A 24,760-nucleotide genomic window follows, 5' to 3' on the forward strand; every position below is an offset into this window, starting at 1 on the left:
ACTTCTGTTAAATATGACTAGATTTAAACTGGGTTTCTCTGTTCTACGTGGTGTGACAAAATTCCTCCTCTGCCTTGGTGGGTCTTGCACTTATTGGCGGATTTGCTCTCCTCACAGATTCACAGCAGCCCTTGCTTGTGGCTCAAACCTGCCGTTCACTCAGCTAACCTCATCGCTGGCCAGCACGGAGAAAAGGAAGGAGAATAAACCCCACAGTCTCTGTTGATCCACCTAGTGGGTTGGGAGACAGGCCAGGGACCTTTCCCTCTGGTGGGACCCACAGTCCAGGTCAACTGCTCTTATATCCAATGGGAGAAGGGGGATGCGGGGGAACCTGGGCCCGCCCTCTACTCTGGGTTCCAGCCCAGGGCCCTGTGGATCACAGCTGTCTACAGCATTTCTTGTAACAGCTGTGCGACAGCTACAACTCCCTGGGCTACTTCCCCATGGCCTCCTCCCCACACCTTTTTTATCCTCACCACAGTACCTTCTTCCTGATGCCAGATAGCGTTTGTACTTCTCAGTCCTCCACCAGCACACCCTCTCATTCCCTGCTCCTTGCACGCCCCTCACTGACTGAAGTGAGGTCCTTTTGAAACCAGGTGCCCTGATTAGCCTGCCTGTCTTAATTGGTTCTAGCAGCTCCTTAATTGGCTCCAGGTTTCCTAATTAGCCTGCCTGCCTTAATTGGTTCCAGCAAGTTCCTGATTATGCTGGAACTGCCCCTGTTACCTTACCCAGGGAAAAGGGACCTGCTTAATCTGGGGCTAATATATCTCCCTTCGATCACTCTCCTGTAGCCATCTGGCCTGACTCTGTCACAGTGGTTATAATCAATGGAAGTGTTCAATATAGGAACATAGCAATTGCTGCACTGGACCAGACTGGTGGTCCATCTAGTCCAATGTTCTGTCTCCAACAATGACCCGCACCAGATGTTTTAGAGGCAGGTGTAAGAACTCCACAGTAGCTAGATGTAGAGTAATCTGCACCCCCACATTACATCTCATCGCAGTCTGTAATAATTAGAGATTGTCTTAAACCCAGAAGCATGGAGTTTTCATACCCCTTCCAGAATTGTCTTTAGCATTATCTACAACAACTCTGGATATTATTCTTATCCATACAATGATCCAATTCCTTTTTAAATCTTGTTAAGTTCTTAGCCTTAGAAACTTCCTGCAGCAGTGAGTTCCACAATCTAATTACATATGTGGCACAGTTACTCCTGGGAGAATTCTGTACCACTGTGCAATGCAGAATTTTGCAGAAACTAACATTGTGCACGCAGAATTTTCTTTCCCCCACAGAAATGGGCTGCAATGCTATTGGCGGCCACTAGGGGCCACTGGACCATACAGAGCCCAGCTCACACACCGAAGACACTGCTGGGGGGAGGGGGAGGGAGCTAGAGGATTCCTGGCAGCTGCAGTTATCAGCACACCCTGAGGGAAGGAGACGGCAGCACGCAGGAAGCTCCATGCAAGCCTGGGACCAAGCATTAGGCTGTTTCTCCCTCTAGATTCCTGGGCTCTGGGGCAGGTGTCTGGGCTGGAGGAGCCATGGCTTGGCTCTGGTGGGGGAGAGAGGGTGGATGTCTGGGCTCTGGGGGGAAGAGGGTTTGGGTGTATTGGCTGAAGGGGCACCATGGCTGGACTCTGGGGGTAAGGGGGTTGTGGGTGTCTGCCCCCCCCCGGGCTGGGCTCGGGCTGTGGGAGGGAGGGGGGGGAAGGGGGCAGAGAAACTGGAACTGAGTTTTCATAGGGGTTTCTTTAACTCTCTACTCCTGGGGGAAATTTTGTGTGTGTCTGTGTTGTTACAGACATACTTTCTGACAGGCATTTTGAAATAAATTACCAAAATAATTGAAACTGGTGTGATTATATAGTGTTATTTTGACAAATAAAATTTGCAGAATTTTGCAATATTGTGTGCAGAATTTTCAATTTTTTGGCATAGAATGCCCCAAGAGTAAACAGCATTTCCTTTTATCACTTTTAAATTTGCCATTTTTAATTTAATTGAACATCTCCTTGTTCATGTTAGGAGACAGGGAGAACAGAAGCTCAAGATCTACTTTCTTTGTACCATTCATTATTTTATATAGTTGTATTATGCCCCTTTTTATTTGTTTTCTTTCAAAGGTAAACAATCCCAGCCTTTTCAATATCTCAACATGTAAGAGTGTTCTCATGTCCCCAACCATTCTCATTACCTATTTCTGAACCCTCTATAATTCTGAAATACCCCTGTGAGATGGTGTGAATAGTAATGCACAGTACTGTGGATGAAGCTGCACCGCTGATTTCTACAATGGCATTATAATATTTTATGTATTTTATGTATTCTCCATCCGATTCTTTATGTATTGTAGCATCTTGTTTGCTCTTTTGACTGCATCTGCACATTGAGCAGAGATCTTCATTGAGATATCTACCATAACACTTAGGTCTCTTTAGTGAATTGATACTTTTACTTTTATGTAGTTTATTTTTAGTATTACACACACACACAACTTTGTTACAAGAACATTATTTAAGTCGCAAAGTCAACCATTCCAAATTTAGGAAATGCCACTATAAAAGGGTGACCTACTCCCTGGAGCGTCAGGTGGCCTGGGGCAGAGATGCTAACCTTGGATATTTATGAAAAAAATTAGGTAGGAATTAAGGAGGTGGTTTGCAGCTCTCTCTCCCCCGCTACCCTCTCATCTCCCTCCCAGCTCCCTGAAGAAACCAGGACCAGCTCCCTGAAGAAACCAGGACCTCCTCCCCCCAGCTTTCCTCACCTCTCTGTCTATGGCCAAAGCGGGGAGATCTGAGCCCCCCTGCCCTCCTTGTTGCACCCTGACCCCTGCACCTGGAAACAGGGAGAAGGGGAGGATCGGCCCTAGGGAAGCTGTCCCCCTATGCCACCTAGGGCTCTTAATTATCTTTGCCAGTCCTGGACCTGGACTTCCTTCCTGGAATGATCCATGGGAGAAACAATGTATTTTTCTCTAGTCTGTTCCTGAAAATGACTGAACTGTTTTGGTTGAAATTTTTCCAAAAAAATCCAACCTAAGGCAGACACCAGGCATTGAACATGGAATGGAAAATTTCAGCCAAAATGGTCAAAGTTCAGCAAAATTATAAACTACTGAACACAGGGTCTAATAATGGGAAGTGTTGGGCAACCTTAACAATACCATCCCAGCCTATAATAGATACTTTTAGAAATTTGTCATAATTATGGAAATCTTCCATCAGCCATTCTCAGGCTAATTATGCAGGCTATTTTATTTATACAGTTCTTTTAAAACATTATAAATTGAAAGTAAACACTTAATGATTAAAATATTTTGATACATAGATTCTCCTTCATTTGCTAATACATTCTCAGTGTTTGGTTTTAGATGTTGTCCTTATCTTCCATTATAACATGCTTATTTCACAAGTTAATACTTACGATCAAGAGGTACTTCCAATGCAGTAATCATCCGGCACAAAAAGAGAATCAAGGAAGCTCTGCTCGCAGATATGGTCTTCTTTGTCATCATTATTTTAAGATGGATTAGTTAACTCCCACTGAGACAAACCTGCCCAACTTTCTTTTCTTCTTACCAAACTAGATGTTGGAATAGGTATGTAAATGTAACCAAGAAAGCTGGAAGAGAAGAATAAGAGAATAATTGATGTAACAATACTACAGAGATGTTCCATCAGTAAAGAATTAGTTCATATATTATACTTAGGACTAAGAACAGTGCCAAATCTTTTGGCCTTGGTGAAATTTAAGCCACTCATCAAATCAGACCTAAAAGCTGCAAGGAAGACTTAGCTCATGATTAAAGCTACGTTTTTGTCATGAAGGTCATGAAAGTCACAGAATCTGTGATATTCTCTGCTTCAGTCCAAGGGGCTGCAGGACTCTGGAGCTGGCAGCCAGCGGGGCCTTGGCAGGATTCCAGTAACAGGAGACAGCAGGGACAAGGGGCCCCCTGCAAGGTTCCAGCGACAGATGACAGACTCCTGAGGGGGCCCTCCTCAGGGTTTCAGCGACGGGCAACAGCCTCGCACAGAGGGATGCCGCGGGCAAGCGGCTGGGGGTGTCCCATTTTCTCTTTTGAAAATATGGTCATACTGCAGCTCCCAGCCACCATGGGCAGAGGGGGGCCCCCCTTGCAGCTTCCAGCTGCTGCGGGCAGAGGGGGAACCCCACAGCTCCCAGCCACCATGATGGCGGGGGGGAGCCATGGAGCCGCAGCAGCAAAAGTCACAGACAGGTCACGGCTTCTGTGAATTTTTGTTTATTGCTCGTGACATGTCCGTGACTTCTACTAAAAATAACCATGACAAAATCTTAGCCTTACTCGTGATACATGAACCTGGTGCTTTTCCCTCATTACTAGTGGATGCTAGCACCCTTTTTTAACTGGGCCCTTTATTAACTGAAAACATCAATGCCTCCTCCAAGAAAGACAAACCCTCCGCAGTCTAGCTAATTTTGAAAAAGTCTACACTAAGTGTCTGCAACCTTACCAATTAATGTCCAGTTTCCAAACCCCCTTTTCTTATGAAGGTCATTGACATAGTGGTGGCAATGAAGGCCCAATGGAAACTGTCCTTTAAAAATTTCCTCAGTCCTTCTTAGTAGTCCACCTCTCTGGCATCAAAGGTTGATGGGATCACCTCAAACCCATGCTCAAAGAACTACAGTGGCTCCTTTTTATCTAAATTCCAGTCTGGTTCTAATCTAAAGTGACTTTAATGGGTTGAGACCTAGTTACCTCTTAGCTCCATCATCATCTGTAACCCACCAAGACCCACATGGGCAATGTAGCTTGAGAAAGCCAGGATAAAACTGTTAGGTGCTTGTGGCAGAGGATTCTCTGTGGTGTGACTCCAGCTGAGAAACTACTTTCCAGAGGTCAGACTGAACAGAAACCTCATAGCATTCAGCATTAAGAGAAGGCCTATCTTATCAATACCATCTCACAACACTCAGATTGTAATAGCAGACACAATGTCACTAAATCCCCGACAAATAATAATTTATATGGTATAATAATGTGGTAATAATTAGCCAAACCTATAAAAGACTGGACTTTTTGTTTTAGACACAGACCAGTTAACTGTGGATTCCACTTTCAAGAGATTTGGGCAAATTTGACTGTCTCCTGCACCTCGGGACTTTAGCTGCCTCTATCTTACACTTGAACCCTTTTTCTGTGAGATCTGCATCTTTGAGTCTTTTTACCACAACATTCAAGTGGTTTGGAAGCAGAGCTGTGATCTAAGGTGCGACTGGTAAGCTGTGGTGTACTGTTCCTTTGGGAACTGTAAGAATTTAAGGGACTATAATCTGGGAACATGGTGGTTTCGCGTTGCTGACACTACTGCATCATCATTGGAAGCTCAGGCCAGGTTTTCACTGGAGGACCTGGTGAAGCTAGACACTGCTGGAAAAACCATCCAGCAGGGCCTGAGTGGTGGCCCCGCACAGCCCAGCATTTGGCTCATATTGGTATATTAACCAGCAAGCCATTATGGGGAGCTATCTGAGCAATGATGCAGACCATCTGCTTGCTTCTGCTCCAGACCTTCCCTTGCTGTGGACACTAGACTCCGGTTTCTGAACTTCATTCATCACCAACTCCACTACTTGCTTGCTGCCTGTAAGCTGCTGCCTGAACCCTGACCTCCTAGTATCCTGACCCAGCTCAACTCTGATTCCACCACTCATCTCCTATACTCAACTTGGTAACTGACTGATGCATACAGGCCACCCACAACCCAGCCGTGACAGTTTGCTCAGACCACTTTCAGCTCTACCCTCCCATCCAACCCCTCCACAGATGATGAAAGGGGTGGGTCACCCTCCGACAATGAGGTCCCCAAGGGCCCAGGACTTGCAGGACCAAGTCACTGACCAGGAGGTGGAGAATATCATGCTACAGGCCCAAGTGCCACAGCCTGCTGCCAAAGCATAGACCTCATGCAAGTAGCTAGCACACTAACAGGGAGAAGCAGCTATGCTATGTGACCACACAGATCACTCATCACTTGAACTGGCTCCCGTGGTGCCGCTGCCCAAACAGTTTGATAGGGGCCGTCAGAAATTCCGGGGGTTCCTGAACCAATGCAGGCTGCTCTTCCTGCCTGCCCTCAAATATACCCCAGCAGAGCAGTCACAGGTGAAGCTAGCAGTCTATCCTCCTACCGGCGAAGCGCTCTATTGGGCTTTCCCCGTTGGAGCACAAACAGCCCAGTGCTCTCCAATTGGGACACCTTCCTGAAAGCCTTCCCAACTATCGTTGATGACCTGCATGGCGTCCACTCCACAGAGTCTTCCCTCTGGAAGCTTTGCCAGGGGCAAGGGCTGGCCATCTCCTACATCACTTATTTCCGATGGCTTACAGGTGATATCACATGGAATGTGGTGGCCCATCTATACCAGCTCTGGAGGGGACTCAGTGAGGATGTAAAAGAAGAGCTAGCCCACACTGAAAACCTCACCCACCTAGAGGCCTTTATTTATCTCACCCTGTGCACTGACTTTCAGCTGTGCTTGCAGAAGGAGGGAAGAAGGGATAGCCCAATGACCCCATGCCTGCCCACCACACCAAAACCCGTAGAACCAAGTCCTGAACCCATGCAGCTCACTGATGCCTGGTCCCAGAGGAGAAACAATGTTAATGACAGCTGAACCTCTACTTTTACTGTGGGGCACAAAGACATATCCTCCACTCCTGTCCAATCTGAAAGAGCTTGAGAAACAAACCAGCACAGGCCTGGTAGCAGGGCACACACTGGTGGAGGCAACCGATGGGTCACTTCTATAGCAGGACTGATGACCCAAGAGACCATCCCCGCAGGGGCAGTAATGGAAAGGAACCAGGAAATAATATGCTTTGATGTGATCTGCTCTTCATTCTTTCCAATAATTATTGGCATTCCTTGTGGAGTGGTATCATTAAAAGCAAATAAATATCAAGGCCCTAAAATTGATACACCCCTCAAAATGCATTCAGAGAAAAATCTCTAATGAAGTTTCTTTGCAATGATTCACAAATAAAACTGGACTTTAAATGAAAAAAAAAACACCCCAAGTGTAAAGGAGACAAGAAATGTTGATTTTACGAATAATTATGTTTTCCGTAACTCCTCCTTCCCTTTCTAATAGATTACGGGTAGCAAAAAATAACATATACTGATGTATAACTTTGAAATATAAAATGAAAAATTGTTAACGGTAAGATTCAGAGCTTTGATAATTACAAGTCATTAAAAACATAGCTAAGTATAGTGAATGAGTACAGATGAGGAGTAACAGGCTAAGGCTTTGGTGGCATAAGTATGGTTTTGCCAGTTCTTCTTTTACATAGACTGCTAATCTGTTTAAAATGTTAAGGCCGACAGAACAAAGGTAACATATTGGAAGATGTAAGTAAGAGATACATAAAAATATAATGATAAATAAAAAAAACCCTTCTTCTGGGAAGACCCAGGGCAGAGTGACACAAAACAACAGAAACTGCAAAACCATCAGGAAAAATACAGAAGTTGAGTAATTGTGGCTTGCTCATGCATAATGTACAGGTTACCTAAAACGCAGAGTTGATGTGCTAAAAGACAATAGGATCAAGATTACTTAATCTGCAATGTAGAAATGTATAAAACACTGAAGTAAACAGGGGCCCAACCTGGAGAAACACCAGCACAGAAACTGAAGAATGTGACTGAAGGACCAGACCAGGGGATTAATGAAGGGAGTGACTGTCATGGAACGTGGAAGAACTTCTTGGTGCCCCAGAATGTGGTAACTTGGGCCCATTTACCAATATAGTGTGTCTGGCATAAATATATGTCCAGATACACTATAAATGACAATAATTCTGTCTGAAATTATATAAATAAAGGCAAACATTAAGCCTACATTGAGTGGATTTGTGACTCAGTTCCCCAATTTGTACTCCCAACACTTGGTTGAAGCAGCATAACCCATGTATCTCCTAGTGGCGCAGGAGTATTAACTTCTTCTCTGGATATTGCCAAAAGCTTGCCTCCAACAAAACTGACCAGTCCCCAGGTGACCCACACCCAGGGCCCCAGGAGTTGGATAAGACCCTTGGAAGCAAGACCCCAAATGGTGGTGGCTAACCAGAAGGGAGTGGCTCCAGACCAGAACCTCAGCCTCCCTGAAAAGTGCCAAGACTATCTGGATGTGTTTGAAAAAAAAATGAGGATTTACTACCTCCACACAGAGACTATGACTGTCCAATAGACATACAACCTGAGGTAAAGGTGCCTTACAGACAGATATACACCATGTCTGAACCAGAGCTGGAGGCACTATGCACACATATCCATTAAAATTTTGCCAAGGGGTTCATTTGGAGATTCACCTCTTCAGCAGGGGTGCCAGTTGTGCAAAAAAAAAAAAAAAAAAAAAAAAAAAAAGATGGGTCACCCCTTGTTCTGGAATTGTTGGACCACTGAAGGACTATTAAGATCTTCACTATTCTAGATCTTTGTGGGGGCATAAAATCTAGTGTGCATAAGACCTGCGAATAAATGGAAGACTTTGGATACTTAGCAATGCCATTAGGCTTAACCAATGCCCCTGCAAACATTTAAATATTTCATAAATAATGTGTTCAAGCACATCCTGGACCAGTACATGATCATCCACCTTGACAATACACTGGTATATTCTGAGACACCTGAGCAGCACCGCCATCATGTCCAGTCTGTCTTGGAGAGATTACAGAAGCATGATTTGCATGCCAAATTAGAGAAGTGCACCTCTGACGAGGCCACCACTGAATTTTTAGGTTACTTCATCTCCCTGAAGGGCATTCAGATGGACCCGCAGAAGTTGGAAGCCATCTGCAACTGGACAGCATCCCAGACCTGCCAAGAACTTCAGTGCTTCTTGGGCTTCATAACTTTTTATAGGCAATTCATCACCAACTTTTCTGAACAAACAGCCCTCCTGACTTCCCTCCTTCATAAAGCCATTCAGTTCAGTTAGTCACCTGAAGCCCACCTTGCTTTTGACCAGCGTAAGATCTCCTTCACCATAGCCCCAGTTCTGGCACACACTGACCTGACTTGTCCATTTATAGTGGAAGCGGATGCCTCAGGCCGCAGCGGCTCAGAACCTAATCAGTTTTGCACCCATGTGCATTCTACTCTTGAAAACTCACCACAACAATCCTGGACTGGCAGCACCCCAAAGAGGAGCCTGAAGGGGGAGGAATGCTGTAAGACCCTGCAGGACTAGAATCTGGGACCATGGTGGTTCTGGGCTGCTGATGCTTCCACATCTCCACTGGAAGCTTAGCCTGGGTTTCTGCTGGAGGACCTACTGAAGCTAGACACTGCCGGAAGTACCACCCAGCAGGGTCTGCACTTAGGATGGAAGAATCCAATGCACCGCTACAGACTAGGGACCGAATGGCTAGGCAGCAGTTCTGCAGAAAAGGACCTAGGGGTGACAGTGGACGAGAAGCTGGATATGAGTCAACAGTGTGCCCTTGTTGCCAAGAAGGCCAATGGCATTTTGGGATGTATAAGTAGGGGCATAGCCAGCAGATCGAGGGATGTGATCGTTCCCCTCTATTCGACACTGGTGAGGCCTCATCTGGAGTACTGTGTCCAGTTTTGGGCCCCACACTACAAGAAGGATGTGGATAAATTGGAGAGAGTCCAGCGAAGGGCAACAAAAATGATTAGGGGTCTAGAGCACATGACTTATGAGGAGAGGCTGAGGGAGCTGGGATTGTTTAGTCTGCAGAAGAGAAGAATGAGGGGGGATTTGATAGCTGCTTTCAACTACCTGAAAGGGGGTTCCAAAGAGGATGGCTCTAGACTGTTCTCAATGGTAGCAGATGACAGAACGAGGAGTAATGGTCTCAAGTTGCAATGGGGGAGGTTTAGATTGGATATTAGGAAAAACTTTTTCACTAAGAGGGTGGTGAAACACTGGAATGCGTTACCTAGGGAGGTGGTAGAATCTCCTTCCTTAGAGGTTTTTAAGGTCAGGCTTGACAAAGCCCTGGCTGGGATGATTTAACTGGGAATTGGTCCTGCTTCGAGCAGGGGGTTGGACTAGATGACCTTCTGGGGTCCCTTCCAACCATAGAATTCTATGATTCTATGATTCTATGAGTGTGGTCCACCACAGCCCACTGATTGGCTCAAGTCAGTATATAAACCAGGAACCCATCATGGGGAGATGTCTGAGCAATGAGACAGACCACCTGCTTGCTTCCGCTCCAGACTGTGCCTTTCTGTGGACACTAGACTGGCTGCTGACCCTCATTTGTCTCTGACTCTGCTACTTGCCTACTGTCTGTAACTTGGTGCCTGACTGTGACGCCCTGGTATCCTGACCCAGCTCAACTCTGACTTTGCTGTTCATCTCCTGACTGGTATACACAGGCCATCCATGGCCAGGTTTGACAGGAACAGAGGATCTGTGAATTCTGTAAGTGTCCAGTGGATCAGGGCCTGGACATTCCAGGGAGATGCTCAAAGGACACAGGAATTGGAATGTGCCCATCCTTAACCTGTAAAGAGAGAGTGGGGCCTACATAGGCCTGAAAGTCACTGCTTGTGTTTCCAGAGGCTGGTGGTGTTGGGGATCTGACCCACAGATGGCACAGACAAGACTTCCCCATGCTAAAGGCAAGTGGTAGCAGGGTGCCTCACAACTCTGGGAAGCATCACACGTACACAGAAAATAACATTAAACCTCAAAAAGAGGAAAATCTCTTGGAAATGTTTGGTTTTTTAGATAAATGTGTTTGGAGCAAAGGTAGTAAACAGCAACTACCTTACAAAGAGCAACTAGCTAAGATTACATAAAATAAGATGGGACACGGGATCTTGTATAACTGCAAAAACATCTTATGCCTAAAAGTAGCTCCTCCTGGGAGAATTTCTTGGACTTGCCTTTTTGGGCAAAACAGATCACTAGGACTCCTGACTGCAGTGAACTTTTTACATGGTGGAGGAAAATAAGGGAAATACTTTTCTTTGTTTGCATCCTAACAGCATTTCTGATTAAACTGGGAAGTACATTTCTAAATATTTGTACAGAACTTAGCACGAGGAGGCCTCTTTCAGGATCAGGGACCCTAAAGGCTACTGCAATAAAAATATTAGATGATAATTATAATTGTTTTATCACTTGCACAAGGCTAATTGATTAAATAACAAATAATAATGACTGCATTTTAAGTTATTACACAGGGCTGTACTCTCAGGGCCAGATTAATCCACCAGGGGTCCAGAGGCAAAATACACTTTTTGGCCCCTACCTTCTCATGAATAATGACAAACAGCCATTCAGTACATTCTCTGCAGTTGGGTTGGCCACGCTGTGGATCTGCTAGACCATTTGCTCATGTTCCTGTTGTTCGGGGGGCTGCTTATCATGACACGGGTCGCAGTGCCACTCACTCAAATTTGGTCTGATCGCCCCACCGTCACGGCAGGTGAGCGCCCCAAGCAGCAGCAGCTGGTCCCACAACATGGTCAGCCCAGCTATGGTGAGCAGACTGTATGGCTGTTTGGGGGGCACCAGGCCCCCCACCAATGCATTTGGGCCCTAGGCACATGCTTAGTTTGCCTGTGCATTTATCCAGAACTGCATACTTTACCCTTGATTTTTGTTCAAGCTTCATCTTGACATTAGTGTGAGGTCTGTTGTGAACTGAAATTTATATCCCAAACCACAACTAGAAGTGGAATTTGGCCCTCCTCACAGAATGAGTGTGACACCCATGATTTAGACAAATCTCTGAGCGCTATGGGACCACACCCCAGATGAGTTTTGGCCTTCATTGATTCCACTCCCCGCAAAGCTTCCACCCAGATAGCCTCGGCTAACTTCACTCTCCCTTCAGGGAAATGCCCAGCATTCAATTCTTCACTGCATGGCATCTTATGGTGTATTTATTCCTGTGCAAAGTGAGTTTAACACACTCGTGCATTGATTTGATAGCATTTTACACCTACATTGCATTCACTTTGCGCACATGTAGATGACTCCACAAGGCATTGGGCCATGAAGAATGAGGCCCCTGGACTGTAAATACAATTAAAACTAGTGTGAAATTGGCATCATGCAAAAATACCTCCGGTTTTCTATCTTTATTACTGCAATGCTTTAATACAATATAGAATGCTGAAGTACTCTGGTATGCTATGGGGGAAGTAGCATTGGGAAAATTAATGCTGAATTTGCACTCCGTATGTTATTAAGTGTCGTATTTTATAAAGAGAAAATGCCCAAATGGTTTATGATAGAATGTATTTAACTAATTACTCCTGTATGTCCGTCAGCACAACTTGGTGTTCTTGTTCAACATATTCAAAATACAATTTGCTATAATTTAATACTATATAAATACAACAGCTGCTGAATGTTGTTATATTATGTCATAAAGTCAGCCACTACAAAATAAGACGTGTCCTTAAATACAGGTCAGTATAAATGGTTCAGTTTCAGATCTCCAATTCTGGTACAACAAATTGCCTTTTCCCTTAACCTTTTTATCAAATATCTCATAAACCAGTGTCTCTAACCTCGATTCTTTACAAGAAAACAATCTTTCATAGTAAAATTTGGCAGAAAGAGCCATTCAATAGATTTTCAGATTATACAAAAGATTGTATATACACCACTAAAACTAACTTACGGTGGCATTTCCTGTATTTCTTGCTGACGTGTTAATTGTGAGTGAGCTCAAACATGTGTATGTTAAACATGGATTTAAGGGAGACATATGCAAGCAAACAAAATACAATTTTAGAGCCTGAAAGGAAGTTTTTTTTAAAGTCTGCTTGGAAAAAAAGAATAATATTTAAAATCAAGGGGGAAATGTCTGTTCCTTTTGAAGTAAGGCATAATTAAATTTGGAGAACAGGACTAGAGTAAGGGCTCTGGATGTACCAATGACGCAGGAGCAGAGCACTAGGTATTGGCACAGCACACAGTGATGGTTCCAGCTAGCCACCTGCTCACAAGGCTTCAAGTGTCTGGGTTGCTTCACCTGGGAAAAGAAAAGAAGAAAGCAAATAATCCCTTTGGAAGGAGGGGTGGGGGCTGGGAGGAAGAGTACATATAAGGAAGGGGTAAACTGGGAGGTAAAATCTGGATGGACACCTCAGTGTTTAATGGAACAAGTCCCCATCTAACCAAAGAGACTCAATGCCTCCCATAGATGCTATTGGGGTGGGGCAGCCACACACCACCTCGAATGTTGTCCTGTGCTGAATAGGCACAACACCCCTGATCTCCCATTAAATGCAGCTGCTGTGCCTCTTTTTAGGAGAATGTCTGATATGTGCCATATATTGCTGGCTGGTGGCAAGGTACAGGAGCTATGCCTAGTACATCTGGCCAATATAGTTTTGATGTACAAATATGCACATAACATCACACATACAGCCCCACCTGTTTACATCATTCTAGAGTATTCACATTAGAGTCAAACAAAGTTAGAAATGTGGAAAGACTATGACACTGCAAGAAAGGAATAATAAAAAAATGAATGGGTTTTAGGAAAATGTGCAATCTATTACATTTAGTTATGAATACTGGAAGTCACGTCAGACGCTGTAAATCCAAGCAAAATTACAAGTAAACTGGTAGAGTATGAAACTTTTCTTTTCCCCCCTCAGTCTAATATCTGTATTCTTCATATAGACAAATAGATGAATATTTTACTATAGAGGACAATGAGGCTTTTTCAGGAGAAAAATTTTTCAAAATTCATATGTTTTGAGCAGCAGTATATAGGTTCCCAGGGAAATAATGAAGAGAAACATTTCCACATGAGGGAAAAGGGAGTTAATAAATAGAAGCATTCAATGATTTGTACATAAAAAGCTTATATGTTATAAATATTCATTTTATGGCGCACATAGTATTTTCTGGGGAAAAAAAGTTTAATCAAAATATTCTCTTTTTGTGATTATAGTAACTCCCTTATCAGTCAAGTCCAGATCTTTGCAGGGTTTCTTTCTGTGTTTTACACAACAATTATGAAACCGTCAGAATTTTTAATAGAAAATATACTTTTATGACATGTGAGCTTTTTTTAAAAACAAGTCTATATCATAAAGAAATGCAACATTTACTATTACCTAGTATTCAAATGATAAAGTTAAACGAAAAATTCCAGTTAGAAACAATTATAATCCAAAATCTTAAAAGCAAATAAAAAAAAGCTAACACAATCTGATGACTATTTAAGCCATTAGTGACAGAATATTAATAGGTTTCAGAGTAACAGCCGTGTTAGTCTGTATTCGTAAAAAGAAAAAAGAAAAGGAGTACTTGTGGCACCTTAGAGACTAACCAGTTTATTTGAGCATGAGCTTTCGTGAGCTACAGCTCACTTCATCGGATGCATAGCATATTGTGGAAACTGCAGAAGACATTATATACACACAGAGACCATGGGGTGGGAGAAAGTTTTGTTTCATGGTCTCTGTGTGTATATAATGTCTTCTGCAGTTTCCACAATATGCTATGCATCCGATGAAGTGAGCTGTAGCTCACGAAAGCTCATGCTCAAATAAACTGGTTAGAATATTAATAGTAATATTCATGCCATTTAGACAACATACATATTTTTATGGAGGACAGCATGATTCCACTGGATTGGGATTCAGGAAACCTGCCAGTAACTCAGTGAGTGACTTTGGGCAAGACACTTCACCTCCCTAGGCCTTGGTGCCACCCCACCTTTTAAAAAGAAAAGGAGTACTTGTGGCACCTTAGAGACTAACAAATTTATTAGAGCATAAGCTTTCGTGAGCTAGTTAGCTGTAGCTCACAAAAGCTTATGCTCTAATAAATTTGTTAGTCTCTAAGGTGCCACAAGTACTCCTTTTCTTTTTACGGATACAGACTAACACGGCTGCTACTCTGAAACCATCCCACCTTTTGTCGGTCTTGTCAGTTTAGATATATGCACTCCAGGCAGGAACTGTCACCCACTGTGTTTTTATACAATCCCTAGCACAGTCGAGACCCAGTCTTACTTGGGGCTTCTTAAGTGTTACTGTAAAACACGAACATTATAATAAATTTATAAGATATAAACTGCATAACTTCCTATGAGACATACAAATATTGATGTGTTTCTAGAACTATTATGCTTCCTCCAAATTATGCATTTTCAGTATGAACAATAGTTACATTGTCTTTATCATTGCAGTTAAAACCATAAAATTAGCATTAACAGAATAAAAAACAAATCACGAAATATCATACAACTCAAAAACCATTGCAAGCTGAACATCTCTGTGTTGAAGTCTCAAGAAAATAGTCTTATTCATAAAGAACAAGTCACAAAAATATATATAAACATGTTACTTACCACTTCCTTCACAGCAATGATGAAAACATTATTTTCCTTTAGAGTGAAAGTTTTTTGAGGCAGGGACTGTCATTTACTATAAATTTGTACAGCCCCCAGCACAATGGACCCCTGATCTGACTGCTTCTAGGGGCTACCATAATATAAGGGTAAAATAATAATAAAAGTAAACCAGTTTTATTATCTATATGCCCATTCTGTTTGTGTTCTGTATCATTCTGTTGTAACTGACAACTCTGATTGCGACAACGTACAGAAAAAGCTTTGTTATCAGGCATGTTGGGGGAATGGGAGGTGCAGGTAAGTCAAAAATTTCGGTAAGTTAAGAGGGAGGGAGTTTGAGTATGGGAGGGGGCTCAGGCTTGAGGGTTGGAGTGCAGGAGGGATCGGGGGCATGGTCCCCGGCCAATGGAAGCTGCGGAACCAATGCTTGGGGCAGTGGCAGTGCACGGAGCCCCCGTGGCCATTCCTCCACCTAGGAGCATTGACCACAACCCATGGGAGCTGCAGGCAGCTGCGCCTCTCCGTACATGTTGCTGCTTGCGGGGAATGGCCCAAGGTGAGCTCTGCCTGGATCTGGCACCCCGAGCCCCCTCCCGTACCCCAGTTCCCTGCCCCAAGACCCCTCCCACACCCAACCTCATCTCAGAGCCCACGCCCAGCACCCCTCATGAAATGCCGGTTTATAGAGTTTTTCGGTCTGTAAAGTGCCGAATAACACAGCTTTTCCTGTAATTTACTCTCTTCTCCATGGGCTTACTCCTGCAATAGGATGAGCACTCTGGACCAATACAGTCTAAACTCAGTTGAGCTCTATCTACATAGGTGCTGGGTTTCCACCTGCCTGGATTACAGGATTGGGTTGCACAGGTGTAACTGTTGATGTGGTTTCACGACAAGACTGAGGAACTCCACAAGGAGGCTCTTTTCAATAGATCCCCTCTCTCCTGTGGGCGTTTCTGCATGGAGTTGGAGACCAGGGGAAACAATTGGGCCTTTGGCTTAAAAATAAAAAATGGCTGTCAGTTCCTCTTCTTACAGCTGCTCCACACTGCTGGAGTAAGGGCAAGTGGTGTCAAGAACCCAAAGCTTCTAGTTTGTTTGGTTTTCCTGTCCTCCCAAGAGTCTCTGCAGTTCTACTCTGAAAAATGGCGCCTTCTTATTCAGCAACTTTGCGATCTCTCACCCATCATTGTATATTCAGTCATCTCTGCTGACTTTTGTGATAAAAATAATACTGCTTTTTACTTTGGTTAGTTCTGCGGCGTCTGTACAACTCAAGAAAGCATGCTCCTTCTTGTGTGTCAAAGAATTGCTTACAAAATTTCAGCTGATTCCACCAATACAAATTCACCAAAGGCAATGACAATGCATTGTTGACACCGAGAATACAACTTGCACAGGTGTAAGTGAGACATAATTTAGCATTTCTTACAGATGGGGAAGGAGGAAAGAAACAGCTTGACCCTCAAGATGGAGCGGGAGTTTGCAAGACTGGTAGTTAGGAAAACAATATTTTTATTTGTAAACTAAGCATGCTTGTCCTAAAAGTCATTGACATATAATACACAGGCAGCCCCATGATACCATTGTTACAATATTTTTTTGGACTGGTACCTAACTACATTAGGCCCAGATTCACAAAGATTATGCTGAGCATCATTGTACCTAACTTTCAGGTGCTTAGAAAATCACAGGAACACTGTGATCACCAAAGCCTGAATTAAATGCCTAGGCTCCTGCAATAGGAATGGGGAGAAACAAGTGCCTTAGAAAAGGGATTCCCAATGTTTCATTCTAATATTGGTTACAATACAGAGTGAGCAAGCTTGTAAATCAAGCCCATCTGTACTTTAACAAATGAGACTAGTCATACTGCCACTGCACATTGACGAAAGATATCAGGAGAAATACTTGTCAACAGATATCCCAGCCATGATGGGTTCACTAACCAGACCCCGGGTCAGGTTACGCTCCAGAGAAGAATGTAGATGCATTATTTCAAGGATGTCCAGTAAACTGTGACACCACAATAGGTCTCTGGAACTTTATAACTAACTGCTGTACCTTTGCTTGAAGGAAAGCTTACACTATGGTGATAAACATACATAACTGGCAGTGGAGCAACGAGTGATGAGAAGGTAAAAGGGTGGGTGTAAGCAAGAATGGTTTACTTGATGTATGCATCAATGGGGATTGTCTGCTTTTGGCGGTCTCAGGTATGCATAGAAAAGGACACTGGAGGTGGGGGAATTACTGTTAATTCTTTCAGTTTTTTTAAATTATAAAGTGCAAAGTAAAGTCTTCCAGATTTCTAGACAGAGAAAAACATTCAGCATGTGTAACAGGACAAAGAGAGAGCACAAATGGTGCAAATGCAAACAGAAAGCTGAAAACAAAATAAACATATTTGTCTCAGAACAATAAACTGATAATAACAAAGGCACTTCATTGCGCATTCATGTTATTGTGTTGAGTATTGACTATCTGCTTGGCACTAGAGAATGTAGAAGAGCCTGCCTGCCGTGAGGAGCTTACAAAGGAACCAAACAGACAATAATTCAAACACAGAGCAACCTCCTCCTTGCTGAACTGCCAGATTTTCTCCTTGCCCCCTGGGGTGGATACAGCACAGAGTAGTCTACATGTTTTGTGCGGTGTTTAAAATAAAATAAAATAAAAATAATTAGCAGCCCTTCATTAGGTGGCAGACTGACCCTGATAGAGGAGAGGGTGTGTACTTGCAACAGCAGAATGGAGAGACTATTCTAGGTGTAGGAGGCAGCTTGGATGAAAAGATGGAGATGAGAGGGGGAGAAAATACAAAAAGAATGGTATCTTTTATGAGTTACAGGGGTGAGGGCAGAACAGAAGAAAGAGGAGTTGTAGAGATTTTAGAGCCTAGATTTTAGAGTGGAGAGTACAAGCTAAAACTTGATGTGGAAAGTGAGAGGGAGTTAATAGAGAGATTCAAAGAAAGAAGCAAGTGATCAGAGCTGTGGACAGAAAAACGATATTTGCAGCAACGTTCTGGACAGATCAGAGAGGAACAAGGACAGAATCTGGGAGATCCACAGTGAACAAGTTGCAATAGTTTAGATGACAGATGACTAATACTTTGACTTACATTTTAGCTCTAGGATTAGAAAGGAAAAGATGGATAATAGAGATATTGCACAGGAAGAAGCTACAGGATTAGGTGATAAAAGAATGTTGTTAATATTAAGCATGTATATTGCATTAGTGCCTACAGGTTTCAAACAGGTCACAGCCCTATTGTATTATGCACTGTGCAAACATGTGGTAAGTGACAGTGCCTGCCCCAAAGAACTTACAGTGTAAGGAAAGGGCAACACACAAACTTGCATCAAAATTGGTTTCACCCCTTAATTTCCTCCTCCCAAAAAATCCCAAAATATGAATGAGTTAATTTTTATACGTGTTTCATACCCAGGTAAATGTGGATTTTTCTGTGACTTGAGCAATTTGAAAGGATTAACATGCCTATTTTTAATGCATCAAAAATAAAACCAAAGCTTAATTCTCTGACATGTTAATCTTGCATATCTAATGGAATTTTAAAAATATCATTATCACAAACTAATCCCTCTAAAAGAGAAAATGCTAACATCCTTTCCCAATGTGCTTCCCTTTCAGTTAAAGCTTATTTTAAACTTAGTTTATATGATATTTTCTGTTTTCAAAAATCAGAGAAGGTTATTTAAAACCATTAGAATAATACAGTTTTAGGTGCAATATCATCAAGCAGCTCATCACTAGGACAATGCCAATTACTATGATCTGTCTAAGTGACACAAGTCATTAATTCAAAGCTTTAGGGTAAGAAAGGATTCATTTATTCATCAAGAGGTAAATCCACTCTGTTCTCTAACTTACTTTATCCATGGCATGTGTGTGTGTGTGTGGGGAGGGGGGAGTGAAGAAGCAAATGCTATACTTTACTTAGACAAAAATAATTATCCATACTTATTCAGAAGTACATAAATATTATCTAGGTAAACCAAAGGCTGGCCCTAGACCAAATGGCGCCGTAATGAGGAATATCTTCGGCGCCTCCACCCCATTTGTTAAACTTTTGAATACCTTATTTGTATTGTATTTATCGCCATTTTCATGATTTTGATGCACGATTTGCATGCGTGATTTATCCCTACCATATAAGAGGATAAATTTGCACTCTAGGATCTGTAAATCTGTACCTATTCATCCCATATATAAACAAATAAAAAATTCATTTCCTCTAAGCTTATAGAACCTTTTTAATTTTAAGAATAACTGAAATGTATTAATATCACGAAATTGAACTGTGCACCAACATTCAGAGGACCAGTATTAAATAGTGTTGCAGTCGGTGACAGCCTTAGAATATTAACCCTAGTCCTTTAGTTCAAAAAGTTGCTTTTCTTGCCTTTGCCCTCGCAAACTGAAGCACAGTGTCAGAGAGATCCAAAGACGGGCCAATGGCATTTTCAAGTGACAGAATAGCAAGTGATCTCAGTCTCTTGTCGGCCATTGTTGATCGAAGATATGTTTTAATGAGCCTGAGCTTCGAAAAGCTGTGCTCACCACTCGCAACTGCGACTGGCAGCATGAGCAGAACTCTCAATGCTATCCACATATTAGGAAAAGTGTCCTTCAGCTCTGCATCATGAATGAATTGGAGAATTTGGAGAGTAGAGTGCTTCCAGTGTGGCAAAATGTGATGGATGTTGTCCAATTTGACTTTGAGGTCTTTATCATTGATGTCCGAACATTCCCTAGGTGTCAACATCTGGTGAAGGTCCATACAATTGCTTAAAAGTGTTTTCTTGTCCGCCAGAAGCTTACTAAGGTCACACAAAAAAACACAAGTCTTTTTGTCATGCTTCATTTGTCCGAACCTTTCTTCAATGGATACTCGAACAGTGTCATTGATCAAGCAAAAAAACTCCCTTTTGAATTTTTCTTCTGAGCTTCCCATAACCTCACCTCCGCCCTCTTAACCAAGCTGTTTCTTTTTCCAATGAATACGAGCTTCCTAGAAGACAGGCTCAACTCCTAAGTTTCCGCCATTTCTTTGGCAGCAGTGATGGCATCTTCACTATGTTGTCTCTGCAGGCCACAACAAAATCAAGACAGCTTCTCATCAAAGTAGTAGCAGTCGCAATGTCCATCAACTGAGTTTGTAATGCCTTGCTTATAACATTTACTTGAAACAGGATATCTTGTCAAACCACAATTGAGACCAGAAATTTGAAGTCAGTGATCTTGTTTGCCAGGCTGTGCACCTCGTGTTGGATTCCAGCCTTGGCTTTACTTGACTGTGCCAGTTCCATCAGGGCTTCATAAACCTCAGTCACCTGGTACCTCACTGGCCTTACTCTGTCAATGCGACTTTCCCAGAAAGAGTCACTTAGAGGCTTCACTGTCAGATTTGTAACATTGTAAGTGAGGATCTTCCACCTGATAGTTGATGTTGAAAACAGGACGTGTATCCTTTGCAGTACTCCAAACAGAGATCCTGAATCTAAAGAAGATGACACTGCATCTGACACAACCAGGTTGAGGGAATGGCATCCACAAGGCATGAAGAAAGCTCTTGGATTCAGCACAAGGATCCTTGCCTGGACGCAACTGTTTCTTCCCTTCATGTTCGTGCCGTTGTTGAAGCCTTGGCTGCAGCAGTCCTGAACCTTTATTTTATTCTCATTCAATATGTTCCTAAACAGTCCTGTTTGGCCTTCTCCAGTAGAGTCGTCCACAGACCAGAAACAGATAAAGTGTTCCTTTACTTGGACACAGCCATCCTCTTTGGCAACAAACCTTACTGTAAATGACATCTTTTCACTGTGACTAATGTTGGGAGTGCAGTCCATTATTACGTTGCAGTACTTTGCTTTTCCAAGCCACATCATTATGTTTTCAAGCACCTTCCTTGCCATAAAGCCAACCAATCCATTTTGAATTGTTTTGCTGCAGTAATGGTTCCTAGCTTCTTTACGAAATACTCGACATAGGTGCTCACTCATGACAGTGGCGTATTTCCCAAGGAGCTCTACCAAACTGGGGAAATTACTGTTATGTTCAGAGAACAACTTATCCGACGAGCCCCAGAAAGCCAAATCATTCTTTGCAAGGAAGAGGATGATAAAGATCAGATGCTTGAGCACGTTCCTCCAGTGCTGGGTTTCTACATTAACAATGTGCTGTTTATCTGCATCTATGCATTTATTCAGCTTGAGCCTGGACTCAGCCCCCATCCATTTGGAGTGGGCTGTAAAATGGCTGGGTCACTTTTCATGTTGCTTCAGAACATCAGCTAAATTATGCCAGTAATTGTACCTGGAAAGTGCAAGCAATGATTTGGCATTTTTGTCAAATATTTTGCAACAAAAATAGAACATTTTGTCAGTTGATTTACAGTAAACTAGCCAACGCTGATTCAGTTTCTCACCATTCTTGAGCACTCTTTCACAGTATGATTTTGAGAAGTATCACATCTCCTCATTTTCTGGAAATGTCAGTTTTGCCCAGGCCTATTCAAAATTGTACGATCAATATCTATTTGTGGTATGCAATTTTTCTCACTGTTGTTTCTGTCATCACATGGGGCTGATTGTAGTTTTCAGAAAGACTAGAAGGTTCCATGAAATTCTACAAAAGTCCAGAACATTCTAGGAGGCTAGTGAAAAACGAATCCACGTATGGAATACCTGAAACATGTTACTTCCAACATTTTATTTTCCCTTTTGTTGTTAACAACAGAAACACGACCCCGAGCTGGCACCCCCCAATCCTGGCACTCTAGGTGGTCACCTGGGTTTCCTGCCCCTAAATCCAGCCCTGGCAAACATTACACTTTGATGTAATAATTTAAAAGATGCAAACATGAATTTCCAATTCACAGAGATACTGATCCACAATTCCACTAAACAGAATTGTTTAATGCTAATTTGCTTGACTGCTATTTTCCTCAGGATATTTTCTGCATACATTATTGTTTTGATGAGAACTCCTATTTTGTCCTTGTAAATCAAGCTCTTGAACAAGAAGGGTATGTTTCAATTTTATTCTCCAAGGCTATGCATACATACAGAATTTATTGCCATCTATTTTTTAGTTATTGAAATGAAGATCAGTATATTTCTCCATCAAACAGATGGGAAAGGGTTTTTCTACTATAAAATACTTGCTTCCACATCACATAAAACTTATGCCAAGCATATACTATAGATTCTCACAAAATGCATAGTAAGTATTGAATCCAAAGAAAATAATGTGAAAAGGAAATACAGCTCCGTAGCACCACAAAAGAGAAGCGGATAAATGTTGCTGCATATAAGAAACCCAAGAAAAATGCCATTTGGGACTATTCAGATGCTACTGCCAAAGGAACTGATTACAAACTTCTACCTGGAGCATGTATGTATTGGTAAGTGTAGCTCATGGGTAGGCACATTGTTATTTTCCAAATTGGAGAACTGATTTATGGAAACAGAAGAAAAATTAAGACTGAACTTCAAAAATGTGAAAATATTTTAAATTATACAGTGAGAGAATACTATCTCTGGAGAAGGCCAGTAGAGTACAATTTGAACCCAATCAGAAAATATACAGTTCCATAATTATGCTTCTATTATGACCATCAGCACTGAAACCCCACACTCTTAACTTTTGTCTTCTCACTCAAGTTGTAGCCCTGCATTTCTAAATAAATATGCAGGTAACACTGTAAATACAGTTCCTCATTCTAGTAGTACTAAATTGTATTGTGTGTAATTTCTGGTATCAAAGTTATTGGAAATTATGTTTTATAAAATACTTTTTTAAAAAACTGCAATTGTGGAATGCCATGTGTACTTTCTTTATTATACATATACTATATTCCATAGTGTGTAAGTTCCAGCACAAACAACACCGTAAAGCAACACACTTCCTAAAAATATATAGAAGAATTTTTTAATGGTTTTGATCATATGCTTTGCTATGCTTTAAAATTCTCTCACTCTTACCTTATTTTTAGAATGAATCAATATCTTTAGTCAACCCAATTATAATCAGAATAATGGTACTTCAGATAGACAGCTATTTCCCGATCTGAAGTGAGACCTGGAGATGACAGAGATGTGCTGGATTTCACTATTCAGGATTTCTAATTGTAAACAGATTTCAGCTGACACTCAAATGTTAAAGGTCAAATTCTGTTCTGAACGACACCAGTTGAACTAATCCAGAGTAACTCCACTGAGCACAGAACTTTGATTCTGTACAGAGTTGCTTTATTGCAGTTACTCCAGATTAACACTAATTTCAGTAAGAACAGACTGAAGCCCTTAATCTTAAAGGCAAAATTACAATTCCATGGTTTTTCAGTCTAATTCATCCGCATGTATGGAATTATTTAAAACTGTGATTTCTGATATGCATTGTAATGAGGGGTTGGACAGAATAAGCAAACTACTTCAGCACTGTTTGACTTCCTTTCCTGGCCTTGTTTTCCTAAACCTCCAAAAATCATCCACTGGTTTATTTCCGTCTTTGCTCTCTCATCAGTCTAAAGGACCCTGCCTCCCACAGGCTTCACAACTTCATCCTCACCCAGACTTCCTTACAGGACCTACATCCCAAAGCAGTAATGGTGGCAAGCAATATGTCAGGACTTAGGGTTGTTGCCAATTTTCCCTATGGCCCTGCAGGGAAACTGCTGTAGCCAAAAGCAGAGATCTAGGGAAATGTGTGGACAGGTGATTGGGGGAAGGGCCAAGGGGATGACAATTGTGTACATTTATGAGAGTTTGCAGGTGTAATGGGGGGAGGTGGGGATTCAGGGGAAGGGTTTATAAAAATCTCCTACCAGATGCAAGAATTCTAAGTAGGAGCTCTGGTAGCCACTGTTTTGGGGAAAGTAAAGACACACTCCCCATCAGCCTACTTCCTCTTGAGCCTCTCTCATCCTTAAGGGATCATTGCTGCCCATCCTGGCTAAAAGCCATTGATGGACCTATCCTCCATGAATTTATCTAGTTCTTTTTTGAACCCTGTTATAGTCTTGGCCTTCACAACATATTCTGGCAAGGAGTTCCACAGGTTGACTGTGCATTGTGTAAAGAAGTACTTCCTTTTGTTTGTTTTAAACTTGCTGCCTATTAATTTCATTTGGTGACCCCTAGTTCTTTTGTTATGAGAAGGAGTAAATAACACTTTCTTATTTTCTTTCTCCACACCAGTCATGATTTTTATAGACCTCAATCATATCCCCCCTAAGTCGTCTCTGTTCCAAACTCTTTTCTCCTCATACGGAAGTTGTTCCATACCCCTAATAATTTTTGTTGCACTTTTCTGAATCTTTTCCAATTCCAATACATCTTTTTTGAGATG

General features: G+C 42.2%; 1 protein-coding gene across 35 annotated transcripts in view; it reads right to left on the reverse strand.

Annotated features, from left to right (window-relative positions):
- NRCAM (neuronal cell adhesion molecule) overlaps nt 1-24,760 on the reverse strand; it is a 290,661-nt gene that overhangs the window by 107,026 nt on the left and 158,875 nt on the right. For 26 of the 35 annotated variants that reach the window (XR_012637593.1, XR_012637594.1, XR_012637595.1 and 23 more), the window contains exon 3: nt 3,448-3,645. Coding sequence is in view for 32 of the 35 variants with exons in the window: in XM_074942227.1 (XP_074798328.1) it covers nt 3,448-3,538 (91 nt within the window). In the remaining 3 variants the exon portion in view is untranslated. Of the gene's footprint in view, nt 1-3,447; nt 3,646-12,945; nt 13,046-24,760 lie in introns of those variants that run through there. The other 9 variants (XM_074942232.1, XM_074942231.1, XM_074942234.1 and 6 more) reach the window with 2 other exon arrangements.

The sequence above is a fragment of the Natator depressus genome, chromosome 1, assembly GCF_965152275.1.
Source record: "Natator depressus isolate rNatDep1 chromosome 1, rNatDep2.hap1, whole genome shotgun sequence".
In the NCBI taxonomy this organism is placed as follows: domain Eukaryota; kingdom Metazoa; phylum Chordata; order Testudines; family Cheloniidae; genus Natator; species Natator depressus.